The 13373-nt window shown below is 36.3% G+C and overlaps 1 protein-coding gene across 2 annotated transcripts in view; it reads left to right on the top strand.

Moving 5' to 3' along the window:
- Nucleotides 1–13373, top strand: part of BRD7 (bromodomain containing 7) — a 36100-nt gene that overhangs the window by 14140 nt on the left and 8587 nt on the right. For both annotated transcript variants that reach the window (XM_055331678.1, XM_055331677.1), the window contains exons 4-9: nt 80–137; nt 2663–2807; nt 6159–6269; nt 10800–10981; nt 12001–12124; nt 12734–12809. In XM_055331678.1, the coding sequence (XP_055187653.1) occupies nt 80–137; nt 2663–2807; nt 6159–6269; nt 10800–10981; nt 12001–12124; nt 12734–12809 (696 nt within the window). The remainder of the gene's footprint in view (nt 1–79; nt 138–2662; nt 2808–6158; nt 6270–10799; nt 10982–12000; nt 12125–12733; nt 12810–13373) is intronic.

The following is a 13373-nucleotide window of genomic DNA, read 5'->3' as shown; positions in this document are numbered from 1 at the left end:
TAGAAAGAAAATAAACTAAACAATAACTTTCTAGAATCTTCCTTTTAAAAACACTCTTTCCCTTTCTCCTTTGCTTTAGAAGTAGAACAGACACCTCTTCAAGAAGCTTTGAATCAACTGATGAGACAATTACAGAGGTAAATGTTTTTTCCAACATTTTTATAACTTGGAAATTAAAATGGGAAATATAGGATCCAAACCATTTCTCTATTTTTGATTATTTAAAGCCATATTTTGTGGCCTAAATCCAAATGTACTTGATTTTAAAGTGGATGATAAATATTTTGCCTGGCAATAGAAAGTACTTTAAGAAGCTGACTTTTAAATGTTCTCTTTTGGTTTGTTTTAACTGGCAACTTGAAGAGAGTTACATAATACTCTTAATGGCAAATTTCTCTTTAAAGTAATTTCTGGTGTTAAATCTTTAAACCAGGAATAAACAATACAGATATTTTCACTTTGCTAATAGATGAAAATACTTTCTATATATCTGTTCTTATATATCTGCTTATTGTCTGTGAATATTTGTTAAGGATTAAGCCTGGGAGAAGAAACAAAGTAAATAGGATTTGTGGCCCTCTCTTACATGTATTATTTTGTTCTAAAAATTACAGTATCTAGATTAAACCAATGTTAAGTTCATAAAAGGGGAAAGAATAACTCCATCTTTATTAAAATACTTAGTTTTGATGCCTGTCTCTACTCAGAATTTGAATTTTTTAGCTCAAAGACATATTATTTGCAAAGCATTCATGGGTGGAGGGCATGCATTCTTATGTGAACTTTCTTCTCGCTGGGTTGTCCTGTGTCAACCCAAGAACACATTACAAATCATTTTTGTAAGTTAAAGCCTCTTGTACTCTCTGTATTCAGCACCTATTCCGCTTTGCAGTTAAGATGAGAAGTTAGTGGCCTCCCTCCCTTTTTGGTGTCACAGGATAATTGAAAAAATTACATCTCATGTCTTTGCACCTAAGTAAGTCATTCATTACTTATCCCCAAATATGAACAAGTAAGCAGCAAGAATTCCAACTGTATTAGAATGTGTGACTATAGAGTGTTTTGGCTCCTTTGAAGTTTTATTTTTTGTAACATAAGACCAGGATATAGCTTAATGATGTCAACTTAAAAGAGATCCACTTAACAGGGTCTTTCTTAGTCCAAAGATATTGACATTTCTCAGAATGTTTTGGGAATTAGAACCCAGAGCCACATTTTTTTAATGGTCTTTAGTGATTCATCATCATTGAAGCTTAGCACAAATGCTGATAAACTGTGTAGTTGATTAGGGCTCTGTTAAAATGACTGATTCTGTGGGGGGTGTAGATAATTTGCTCTGAAGAGGTCCTCTAGAGATGATCAGTGTTGTTATTCATAGTAACTACTATGGACAGACTGGGTAATTTTGCTTATTCTTTATTTTCTAGTCTCACCACCTAGGCATCCTGCTAAGAAAGAACAAGTAGCTGAGTTTAGATTCCAACTCTATCTTCTATCAGATTTATGACCTAGAACAAAAGATTTGACCTCTCAGCCCCAGGTCCCTCATCTCTAAGTGAGGCTACCACCACTTTGATGGCTTTTGTAAGGATTAGATATAAAATACATCGGTACCTGCCATTGGGCCTGCATGTGGTAAATACATTTTAAAAGTTGCTCCTATTACTGTTTTTTAAACCATTTTTATTGGTATGATTATTTGGAGTAAGAAAAGTTGGGATGCCTGGGTGGTTAACTGGTTCAGCGTGTGCCTTTGGCTCAGGTCATGATCCCAGAGTCCTGGGATCGAGCTTCTCTCTCTCCCTATCTCTCTGTGTCTCTCATTAATGAATAAATAAAATATTTTAAAGAAAGAAACTTTGGTATGCCAGATTTCCAGAGGAAAAAAATAATGACCTAATCCTGTAGAGCAGTGGTTCTCAACCCTGTCAGTACTGGAATTATTGATGCCAAATACTCCAATGCCAGTACTCAACCCTACAAGTACCAGTGCCTGGACAAACCCTCCTTCCCAAGAGAATCCTGCTCTCCCCACAACTGGAATTTTTTTTAAGCTCCTCTCTGGATTCTCATGCACAGCCAGAATTGAGAGTGCTACAATAGAAGCACTGGTTCATAAGTTTGGGGCTAGTATGAGGACCTTCCTAATGCCAGGTTTTTGCGGACTCCCCTATACACACTAGAAGTTAGATCTACTAATTAAGAAAATATAGATACTCCAAAGATGTAATAATTTTGTGGCCCACCAAGAGTACATGCTTACAGTTACAAATCAGTATGGAAGATTGCAAATGTGCACTTATAGTTATTCTGTCTTCTCCCCTATGGTTGATAAAAATACACAGTGCTTATCTCCCAGAGGACAAGGCATTGGTCAGTTAGTCTTAGATCTTTTATTTTGTTGCATTTTTCTCTATGTAGTGCTAATAATAAAATAAAGATTTTAAAAGATTCTCTGTCTTAAGAGTACAACTAGTATGTGTAAAAGATCTTAACCTTGTTATTAGTTATGAGTCTTTAAAATCATTCCTTCAATTTGCAGTGAAGAGCATGTTAGCATACTACAAATTCTTTCCACACTGAAAGGTTTCCTCTGACTTCTGCTCCTGACCAGTAGATTTGTTTGTGTAGAAATAAAATTACATTTTTCATATCTTCACAGAAAAGACCCAAGTGCTTTCTTTTCATTTCCTGTGACTGATTTTATTGCTCCCGGCTACTCCATGATCATTAAGCATCCAATGGATTTTAGTACCATGAAAGAAAAGATTAAGAACAATGATTACCAGTCCATAGAAGAATTAAAGGTAACCAGAGTTATGTTGTGATTGGAAAATAGACTGACCTGTAATACAAAGTAACATATCTATTCAATTGAGGGTAGAGCTCTTGGATACTCTATATACACAATCTTAGTAGAAATCTTCATGTCTGTCTAATATTAGGAAACTTTCTCATTGGCCTCTTAATTGGCAGGGAATTAAGTTTATTTTAAATCCAGAATGTTCGTATTTTCCTATGTGAGAAAACACTTTTGTTTGTTTGTTTGTTTGTTTGTTTGTTTGTTTGTTTGTTTGTGAGAAAACATTTTTGAGCTCGGTGACAGAAAACCAGAAACACTAAGCCATCTGCTATCTTTTATTATTTTGGGGCATTTTAGAAAATTTTTGAATTTCATATATTCTACGATATACATTCTCAGCCTTTAAAATGAAAAAATGTCTGATTTTTAATTTCAGACTAATACATATAAAATTGATACTTACATGAAAGTTGTAGCAGTAGTTTCTTTTTCTGTTCCTAGACAACTAAAGTGTAGTGTGTCTCTCTAGGAGAGGATAAGTTGGCTTGTCCAGAAATAGTAAACAGAAGTTTAATTACATGTTCTAGTTTGATGAAAGTCAGTTGCTTCCTGAACTCAATTTGACTATATTTGTTGAGCATATTTTCTTCAAAAGAGAAGAAAGAAATTAAAAACTTAAAAGTGAGGAAACCATAAGGCATAAGAGGATGATGTATGTGCCTGATGTTACCATGGAAGTTTCTCCATCTTTAAGTAGTTGTGCTATATGTTGATTTCAGCAGAGTACTTTTCATTTTGAGGAAGGAAAGGAATCATGTGTCTTTTAAAATTTTCTCTGTATCAAACTGCCCAAACTTAACTGGTTTAGATAATACCTGTTTTGCCTTTATTTTTTCTGCATCAACACTAGTATTCACCTGACCTATGTAAGTACTAGATCCTAATCAGTTACAGATTATCTTTTTACCTTTTTTTAAATCCATGTTTATCGATCAGTTGAAATTTATGAATAAAACCAGCATTTAATTCTATCTTTATTATCTATTTGACTGCATAGATGACATTCTACTTACTCTGAAAAACCTGAATTACAATCTCTTGTATTCAGAGAAATGGAAACTTTCCCAACTTCTCATCTGGTGAAAATTAGGCTAGAAAAATTTATTTCAGCATATTTCTGACCTTCTTAATGCTTAATGGGAAAAAAAATTTCGCAGGTTTTTGTTGTGTTTTTTTTTTTTGTGATCTTTCTCTTATGATGAAAGAGTAGAAATGTGCTCCCTAAGTGTTTTTGCACAAATGATTATTAAGATTTGTTGTATTTGAAATAAACTAATACTTCAACTTTTGGAGTTTTCTACATTTTCCTTTGGGGGAAAAATCAGTAGCCTGATATAGTATTAATTAGCTTATTAGACTATTCAGGTTTTTTATTACTACTTAAAAAGTATGCAGAAGGTCATTTAGCTTCTTGAATAACCAAGTGCCATTACCCCCAAAGTCCAATAAAGCCTAGCACATGACAGTTAAGATTCATGGAATCTACAAATTGCCTTAACAGATCAGATCAGTGGAATAATCCAGTACTTTTGCCAGTTAGAGGCCCAGTGGTCACTTAGTATAAGTAATGGTCATCAGATATCCTCCTTTGCTGCCCTCTATTTCCCACAATATATATTTAATAATTCTTAATGGAATGGAAGCTTTTCAGAAAATCTGTAGCAGTGGTCCTTAACCTGGGGTCCTCTGGCTGGAAGCCATGAATGATGAGCCTTTAAGGGGATGCTGCTAAAATGACATGAAAAATTCTATGTTCAACTTGGTGTGTGTATATATGCTTGAGGAGTGGATGTATGGTTTTCATCACATTCTGAAAGATCTAAGACTTAGCAAATTCTACTGATTAGAGACTTGGCTAAGGACTAAGGATCCACATGTACTTCATCCACTTTAAGTTTAATACCAACCTTCTTGTGACCCTTGAGTCTGTCTTCTCATATGCTTTCAGATAATACTAAATTTGCCCTTTTTTGTCTATTCTAAGCTGTCATCACTAGTTATTAAACAGGTTTGAATATTTATTACTAGTTATTAAGTAGGTTTTGGATATGGAGGAGGGGGGTTTGTTTATTTAGGGGGATTCTTTTTGAGTTTTTACCATTTTAACTCAGTAAGGCCTTGGCATAATCACTGCCACATTTATACAATGTAAAAAATAACCATGAAACTATGCAGTAGAATTGAGGTCTCCAGCACATGTAGGTACTTTGAAACTTAACCCAAAAGTGCAATTCTGATAATTTGGTTACTACAGTTACATGTTTCGACTCTTTGAGGCTGTATGGTTTATTTCACATTGGCATAATTTTCCAGCATTCTGCAAATTATGTTTAGCTTATGATAGTATCCAAACACTTAAAATTAGTGTAAATATTTTAGCGTTTTGGTCAGTTAATTTGAATTTCCTAAAAGATATTTTGATAATTTAGCCCTGTCACAGTTTTCATCAAGATTTGAAATTATTTAATTCATAAATGGAAACTTAAGATGTTTTAAAACTAGGAGTAATATTTTTTAATTACATGAATTCAGTTAAGATTATTCTTAGGGGCAGCTGGGTAGCTCAGTCAGTTGAATGTCTGTCTGACCCGTGATTGTGGCTCAGGTCATGATCCCAGAGATGTAAGATGGAGCCTCACTTCAGGCTGCACACAGGCTCCCTCTCCCCCCCACCCCACCCCCGCCCACTCTCACTCTCTATTCTCTAAAAAAAAAAAATTCTAAAATTATTCTGTTAAATAGAAGTATTTTCTTCCAATTTTTTTTGTGTGTGGTAATAGTGGAGAAATCCATTTAAAAATTTCCATCTTGGGGATCCCTGGGTGGCGTAGCAGTTTGGTGCCTGCCTTTGGCCCAGGGCGCGATCTGGAGACTCCGGATCAAATCCCACATCGGGCTCCCGGTGCATGGAGCCTGCTTCTCCCTCTGCCTCTCTCTCTCTCTCTCTCTCTCTCTCTCTCTCTCTCTCTGTGACTATCATAAAATAAAAATTTTTAAAAAAAAATTAAAAAAATAAAAATAAAAATTTCATCTTGGGATCTAAAGGTTAATTATAAAATGTCTGGGGAATTTGAAAAGGAATGTAGCACAGTATTTAAATTAATTTAGCAGTACTTGTTAGTCTTAAAACTTAGGAAATTGCTTTAATGTTGTTTAGTAAACTATGAAAAAAAGGTAAGGTTTTCAGTTGGTTTTATATTTTATTTTTTCAAGGACATGTATGATTTCAGACAGGGACAGGAAGACTATTTGTTTTGTTTTAAATGCATTTTTCTCCTTAATAATCTCTCTGCAGGATAACTTCAAACTAATGTGTACTAATGCTATGATTTACAACAAACCCGAGACGATTTATTATAAAGCTGCAAAGAAGCTATTACACTCAGGGATGAAAATTCTTAGCCAGGTAAAGGAAATTCTTTGTCATAATAACTATTATAAAATCTGTATGCCTCTGTTTTTTGGTTAGAGAGATGGAGATCTATACAATCCTAGTTTTATAGGCAGATTATATTAAAGTAGGACATATTACATGAAAAAAGTTTTCATATAAAAATTAAAGCAGGAAATTCTCATTTGGAATTGATACAAATAAATATTGGCATTCACTACTAATTATTTATTTAAAAGTTGTTGAATTGGTAGTCACCAGATAGATATATATTTGCTGTGAAAGAAACATTATCCTGAATCCAGGATAAGGTTGATGATTAGGTGAATTATGAGGCCTGTTAGGAGGAAAGCTCTCTACTTCCTTTGAGGGATGGAATCTGATGTTGTGGTGAAGCACAGGAACTCCTTCCAGTACAAAGAAAGAAAATTTTGGTGAGCAGTAAGTAACCTGCTCATTGACACCTCCCCACTGTCCACCAGAACTAGTACCATAGTAAGGTGACTGAGGTAGGAGGGACACGTGCAGAGACACCCAGACACTTCATCATCAAACTTCATGAGAGAGCACAGATGTGATAGTTTATTTAAAAGAGAACTAGTTTAGTGGCAGGAAAGGACACGTGCCATCTCAAAGCGACGGCTGATAAAAGGCCTGGAGGGGCAGTGGGATTGAGAAGCTTGCTGTGCACCTGCTGGCAGGAAAGCCGAGCTCACAAGATAAGTCGTGTCTTTTGAGGTTTTACTCATAGCTCTGAGTAGGATGGGAAATTAACTGAGTGAGATGATCCCTGGCATCTTACCATGGCAAGAAGTCGGAGTTCGAGTTTTAACTCTTTGCTCTAACTTTTGGACCTCAGGCAAGACATGAACCAATCTGGCCTTTGGTCTTCTCCAGTGTGGAGAAGAAGGTTTAAAGTGTGGTCTCCCAAGATAATTGCTAGCATTAAGGTGCCGACTCTCAGAGTAGGCAGGAGAATATGAAAAAGAGCAAGGCAGGAGAGGGATTTTACGAAGAAAAGACAAGTGAGTATTAGAATAAGAAAAATCAGAATGAAGAGCTTGGGCTCAGACTTAGGAGTTACAGGAGAGCAGGAATGAGTCCTGTGTGGATGCACATGGCTTTCCACTTGTTATAGTGACCATCTGTATCACAGTTTTACATTTAAAGAATTGGTGTGCAGATGTCTGAGTGTGTGCTTGGCTCTAAACGATTCTCAGATCCATTTAGCTGGAGAAAGAAAAACATTTGAATTGATGATTATTCTTGCACTCCTAATATTCAGGCAGCATCCGTTCCCACCCTTTCCTACAGACTTAAGAAACTGTAATGTAAGCCAGTTACCCATCTTTGGCAAAATCTACAAAGGAAAGGGGACTATAAAGTGTTTATCCCACTCTTTGCAGGAAGACTCAGAATCCAGAACCAAGCCATATTCCAGGCTTAAAAATCTGCAGATGCTTGTTACTACATTTGAAATAAAAGAGCATCCTGCAAAATGCAGTCTAGTCACTCCAAAATAACGTACATTGGATTTTTAGGAGAGAATTGATTTTGCCATATCTCAAGTATATTTATCAACTTTGATTTACCATTATTTTCTTTTCTTCAGATAATGTAGTTATTATAACATGCAAGAGATTCCAGTATCTCTTGAATTTTACTGGGGGTGGGATGGCTGGAAGCACAGAAAATAAACTTTCTTCTCCACTTTCCCTTTTCTCTCTCTGTTGTCTTCCTTTTTTTCAGATCTCTTCCTGTTGAGGAGCCCTACCCATCCTGTGTTATAGCTTCCTGTTGACTGTTCTCTCCACCCTAAATGGGAGGGATCCTTACAACAGTGATTTTTAAACGTTTAAATTTAGACCGTCTGAGTTAATTCTTCTAATAGCAGTGCTCTCAAGAGAGCCCAGCACACCCTTCCATGAATGGTGTCTTTTAAAAGATCATTGGTTTTGAGTGTTCATTGTAAAGATTGTGGAGCAGTCATGTATGATTTTTTTCATTTACACACAAATATTGACTATTAGTAGACATTTTTATAAACCATGGACGTAGTCGAATAACTTTTTTTGATCTCTGAGATAAATTCTAGAATGCTGCATTATATTACAAACAAAGTAATACAAACTACTGTTGGCAGCATAGTGGCTTTAGAATCCAGGCTTAAGTCCTGGCTGTGCCCTCTAGACGCTAAGTGACCTTAGGCAGGCCTTAGGCAGGCCTACTTAGGCGGCCTCAGTAGTCCTTACCTGATGGAGCCAGGCAGCCATGCCCAATGTGTGCGTAAGCACATGAGCGTTAGCTGTGGCAAAGAGTTAAACCCTTTCAGTCATTTAATACTGTAAAGCTGAGGACTGATAAGTAGTATGCTAATTTGAAAACATCTTAATTAAAAAAAAAAAAAGACTTTCAAAGTAAAATAAAACTCAGCTTTTTCCAATGATTTGTGTTGAAATTTAGAGAATTTTCTCTAGTTCTTTTAATTTTGTGTGTGTTATTTTTTTTTTAATTCCAAGATGTTTTTAATGTGAGTTCTGCTTTATGAGATTCCAGAGCGGAAATAAGAAGATAACTGAGAACTTCATGACCTAACCCCATTCACTTAACACCATTTATTGAGTACTTCCAGTGTGCCAGCCTCTGATTTAGGTACTAGAGATAGAGATAAGGCAGGGAATTACCCAAGTGACGTACATAAGGGAAAACACAAATGGCCAATAAAAAGTTCCAGAGATAATCATACTCCCTAATATTTTTTGAGTATATATTAAAATAAGACATGTTTTTTAAAAATCAGATTGGCAAATTCTTTTAACTATTTTTCAGCTTGGTAATGATTCAGAGACATTTTCAAACACTAATATATAAAACTGATTGATAAAACTAATTGATAAAACTTCTGGAGAGCAGTTTGGTAGTAAATACCAAGAGCCTGATGACCTAGTGTTTCCACTTCCAGGAATTTTCTTTTAAAATATAGTTAACATACAGGGCAGCCCAGTTTAGCGCTGCCTTCAGCCCAGGGTGTGATCCTGGAAACCCAGGATCAAGTCCCACATCGGGCTCCCTGCATGGAGCCTGCTTCTGCCTCTGCCTCTACCTGTGTCTCTGCATCTCTCTCTCTCTCTCTCTCTCTCTCTCTCTCTCTCTCTTATGGATAAATAAATAATTTTAAAAATAACAAAAATGAATAAAATATAGTTAACATACAGTACCATTTCTGGGAATTTATCCTAAAGAAGTTCTTGGAGAGATTTATTTACAGGGATGAGGGATGTTCATGAGACTTTTATTTATGATAGTGGAAACTTGGAAATAATCTAAATGTCCTATAGCAGGATATTAATTAGACCATGGTACATAGGATAAAATACTATACATTTTAAAAACACTTTGAAGAGTATTTAAATGATGTGGAGGGGAAATTATTGTAATTTATTAAAGAAAAATCCCAAATATTCAGTGTAATTCTAATTTGCTGATATGTGTAATGCTTAGAGAAATACTGACATAATGATAAATTCACAAGGTTTATATTTTCCCCTCTACTCAAGCCATTGTTGCAATGAAATATATCACTTGGATGATTGGAAGACTACCTTAAAATAAAAGTTCAGTAAAAATAGTAGGTCCATGTTCTGGAGGCTCTCATAGTCTGCCCTGCTAATACAGAAGAGTATGATGAGACAGGGCCCCTGATAAGACCTCAGAATTCTGTGACCTTGGGTGAGGCATTTAGCATTTCTGGGCTATGTTCTTATTTGAATCACCTCTGGTCCTTTCCAGTTCTCAGTTTCTGTTTTTCTGCAAGTCTTCCCTGGTGTTGCCATGCAGCCCTAAGGAGACTGCACTCCATATTTTATCCAGTGACAGTGCTCAGAGTTAAAAGTCAAAGTAGTCGCCAGAAACAAATGTGCCTCCAGAAACTTCATGCTCTTAACCACAAAGAAAATTTCACAGCATATCAATGCAATGGAAAATTAAGTACATGTTTCACAAAATAGAAACAAGACTTCTTTGGTAAGAAGAACATTATGCTTTCTGGGAAAGAAACTATGCTAGCAACCTTTTACTCTCCTTGAAGCATATTGTTTTCACACAGAGAAAAATGCCAGTCTTCAGTAGTTATCCTAGGATACCAGAGAATAAGGGTATTTACTTGTTCATGTCCTCTAGCTTTTGAAATCCCTGATAATTCTTAAATTTCAAAAGATAAGCTATTCTGTTAAATATAAAATTTTAGCATGCTATTAAACTAAATTCTCCTAGTATTTATTCATGCTTTCTCTTCTATAAAAGACTTTCAGTGTTGTAGTCAACTTATAAAGCATTTTCTTACATCGGAAATTAAATTATCTGAATTGAGGGAATAGACTATATTGTCCTGATCCCCAAACATACTCTCTTGGTATAATTACATTTAATTGCTTTTCTTCCCTAGTTAATGACAGAATAAGTTCAAACTCACATTGTGAGAAAGAAATGCATCACTTTAAAAATTAATGACAAACATACAATGAGAATATTCTTGAATATTTTTAGGAGAGAATTCAGAGCCTGAAGCAGAGCATAGAATTCATGGCAGACTTGCAAAAAAGTCGAAAGCAGAAAGATAGAACAGACACCTCGCAGAGTGGAGAGGACAGTGGCTGCTGGCCGAGAGAGAGGGAAGACTCTGGAGATACCGAAGCACAAGCCTTCAAGAGTCCCAATAAAGAAAAAAAGTAAAGAAGCTTTGGAATATTAAAGTTAAGCTATCTTTCTCAGACCAGTAAGAAGGGAAAAATACTGGTTCGGTGCCTACCCTGGGAAGACCAAGTCGAGGTCTACCTGTAGTTGTTTGGTTTTTGGCATGAAAGTCCATTTTGGTGATGTGATCCCTGTTTTCTCATACAACACACCTCTTGGAATTGTCTAAACATAGTTCAGAAAACAGTTCTGAATATGTATACTTATGAAAGTAGTTTTAAAACCAGTACATTACCTTTAGGGACTCACTGTCAGTGAATTTATTGAAACAGAATTCTCTATTGAAGAAAAAAAAAATCTGTGTTTGTTAACTTCATTCCATAAAGGGGTTGAGACAATAAATGCAACCCACACATTGTGGAAGCTACTTCTTAAACAAATGGGCTGTTGTTACTGAGGTGTGCGCATGTTTTCCACCAGACATCATCACCTGGGAGGAGCAATAACTCAGCCCTGGTCCTCCCAGGCAGCAGCCAGCACGGCTGGACCCAGTTGTGTACACCCGCTGACCCCACTGACTGGCAGCCCTGGTGCCCCATACCTCACTGTCAACTCCGGAAGAGGGTTCTAGTGAACAGTCTGGGATTTCTGCTGGTATAAGACAACGCAAGTTTCTGACATATTTGTATTCTAAGATTTGTACAATTTAAATGTATTTCATTTTAAATTTTAAAAATCAGATTTTAAGAAGAAAATTATGTCCCTCTCCATTCAAAATATGTTTGAGGTAGAATCCATTAGTGTGACTGTATTGAGAAAAACGTTCAAGACAGGTAGTGCTGGACACACAAAGGAGGGAACTAACCAGAGCGTTGGGTTTGCCTTACTGTTGAGCATGTTCTGGGGCCTTCTGGGCCACTGAGGAACAAAGCTGTAATTGGTGACTGTTGTGCAAATGCCTCCAGTCGAGTTGTGCTCCTATTTGGAACTCATTTTAATGTTTTCATCTTATCTTTTTTTTTTTTTTTTACTTAGTATTAATGTGTGTTTTCAGGAAAGATAAAGATCTGCTTGAAGATAAATGTAAGAGCAATAATTTAGAAAGAGAGCAGGAGCAGATTGACCGAATTGTTAAGGAATCCGGAGGAAAGCTGACCAGGCGGCTTGTTAACAGCCAGGTGATTGGCCTTTTTCTTTTTACTACCTACTGCCTGGTCATCTGAGGCTTGCAATTTTCAGATTACTTGTGCACTTTTAACCCATGTCTGCCATAGAGCGGTTTAGTACAACCCCCAGGGAAGGATTTTAATAATATATTTGTAAAGTACATGATCTTTTACTATGTTACTGGATTTTAGTGAAGTTAATGTGTTCTAAACTTGGAAAATGAACAATTATACTCTGGTCTCTTGAAATCAGTTTTTAGCACATTGGTTTTAAAACCAGATGGACTAATACATGACTGTCATCAGGTCGCTCCTCTCCCCTGGTCTCCAGTATCCTCCCTTTCTAGTAGAGTATGGGCAGAACAGAGAGACCTGAAGGCCCCACGCAGCTCTTTACCATCCTGAGGTTTCCCTGAGCTTCATTTCTGCAGCCAATTAGACCCAGTGTTTGTGCAGCCAGGTGGGAAAATCAGTGTCTAAATGTAACAACAGCAGCTCATATCAGTTTGATTACACTTAAGTAAGGCTTTCTGGTATGAGATATATACATGTATATGTACATGCATATGAATGTGATACATAAAAATGGTTTATGACATTTGAATACTTTGGGTGTTGCAGTGTGAATTTGAAAGGAGAAAACCAGATGGAACAACAACGCTGGGGCTTCTCCATCCTGTGGATCCCATTGTAGGAGGTAAGCTCAAAGATCAAAATTGTGCATGAACTTGCTGTTTGGCAAAGAGCGGTAGCCTGGGTGACATTTTAAAACAAGAAGCTGGATACTAAGCAATCCAACTGTATTGTCATCCCCAAAGAACTTGGCTAGACATCATGTATTTCGTGCTAAATAGCTGGCCTGGCTTTACCTCAGTTTAAAGCAGGTACTATAGAGATCCGATTTTCTTTAAAATACAAAGCCCCTGGAATATCAGACCCACCATTAAAGCCCCAAAATACACAGTTTCTAGCTCTGGCTCTAAGAGACTGGTAGGTACGCTCAGTTATTTCTGGAGGCATCTCAAAACGCTCTTATTATAACATAATAAATTTGACTGACTTTTTAAAATTTCAGTGAATAAAGTGAATATGTATGCCATATAGTACCTTAATAGTAACAGAATAACATATGCCCGATGACACGCCACATCTTTTCCTCCAGTAGTAGAAAGTTTGTAAAGATTGGGAAGCACTGCTTTAGAACCCCAGTCATATTTTTATTTTCTCAGATGGTATTTTAATAGCAATAGTATAGGGGATA

This window comes from Nyctereutes procyonoides, unplaced genomic scaffold (assembly GCF_905146905.1).
Source record: "Nyctereutes procyonoides isolate TBG_1078 unplaced genomic scaffold, NYPRO_anot_genome, whole genome shotgun sequence".
Classification (NCBI taxonomy): Eukaryota; Metazoa; Chordata; class Mammalia; order Carnivora; family Canidae; genus Nyctereutes; species Nyctereutes procyonoides.
Note: the sequence above shows the minus strand (reverse complement) of the source record. Positions and strands in the feature narration are given on the sequence as shown.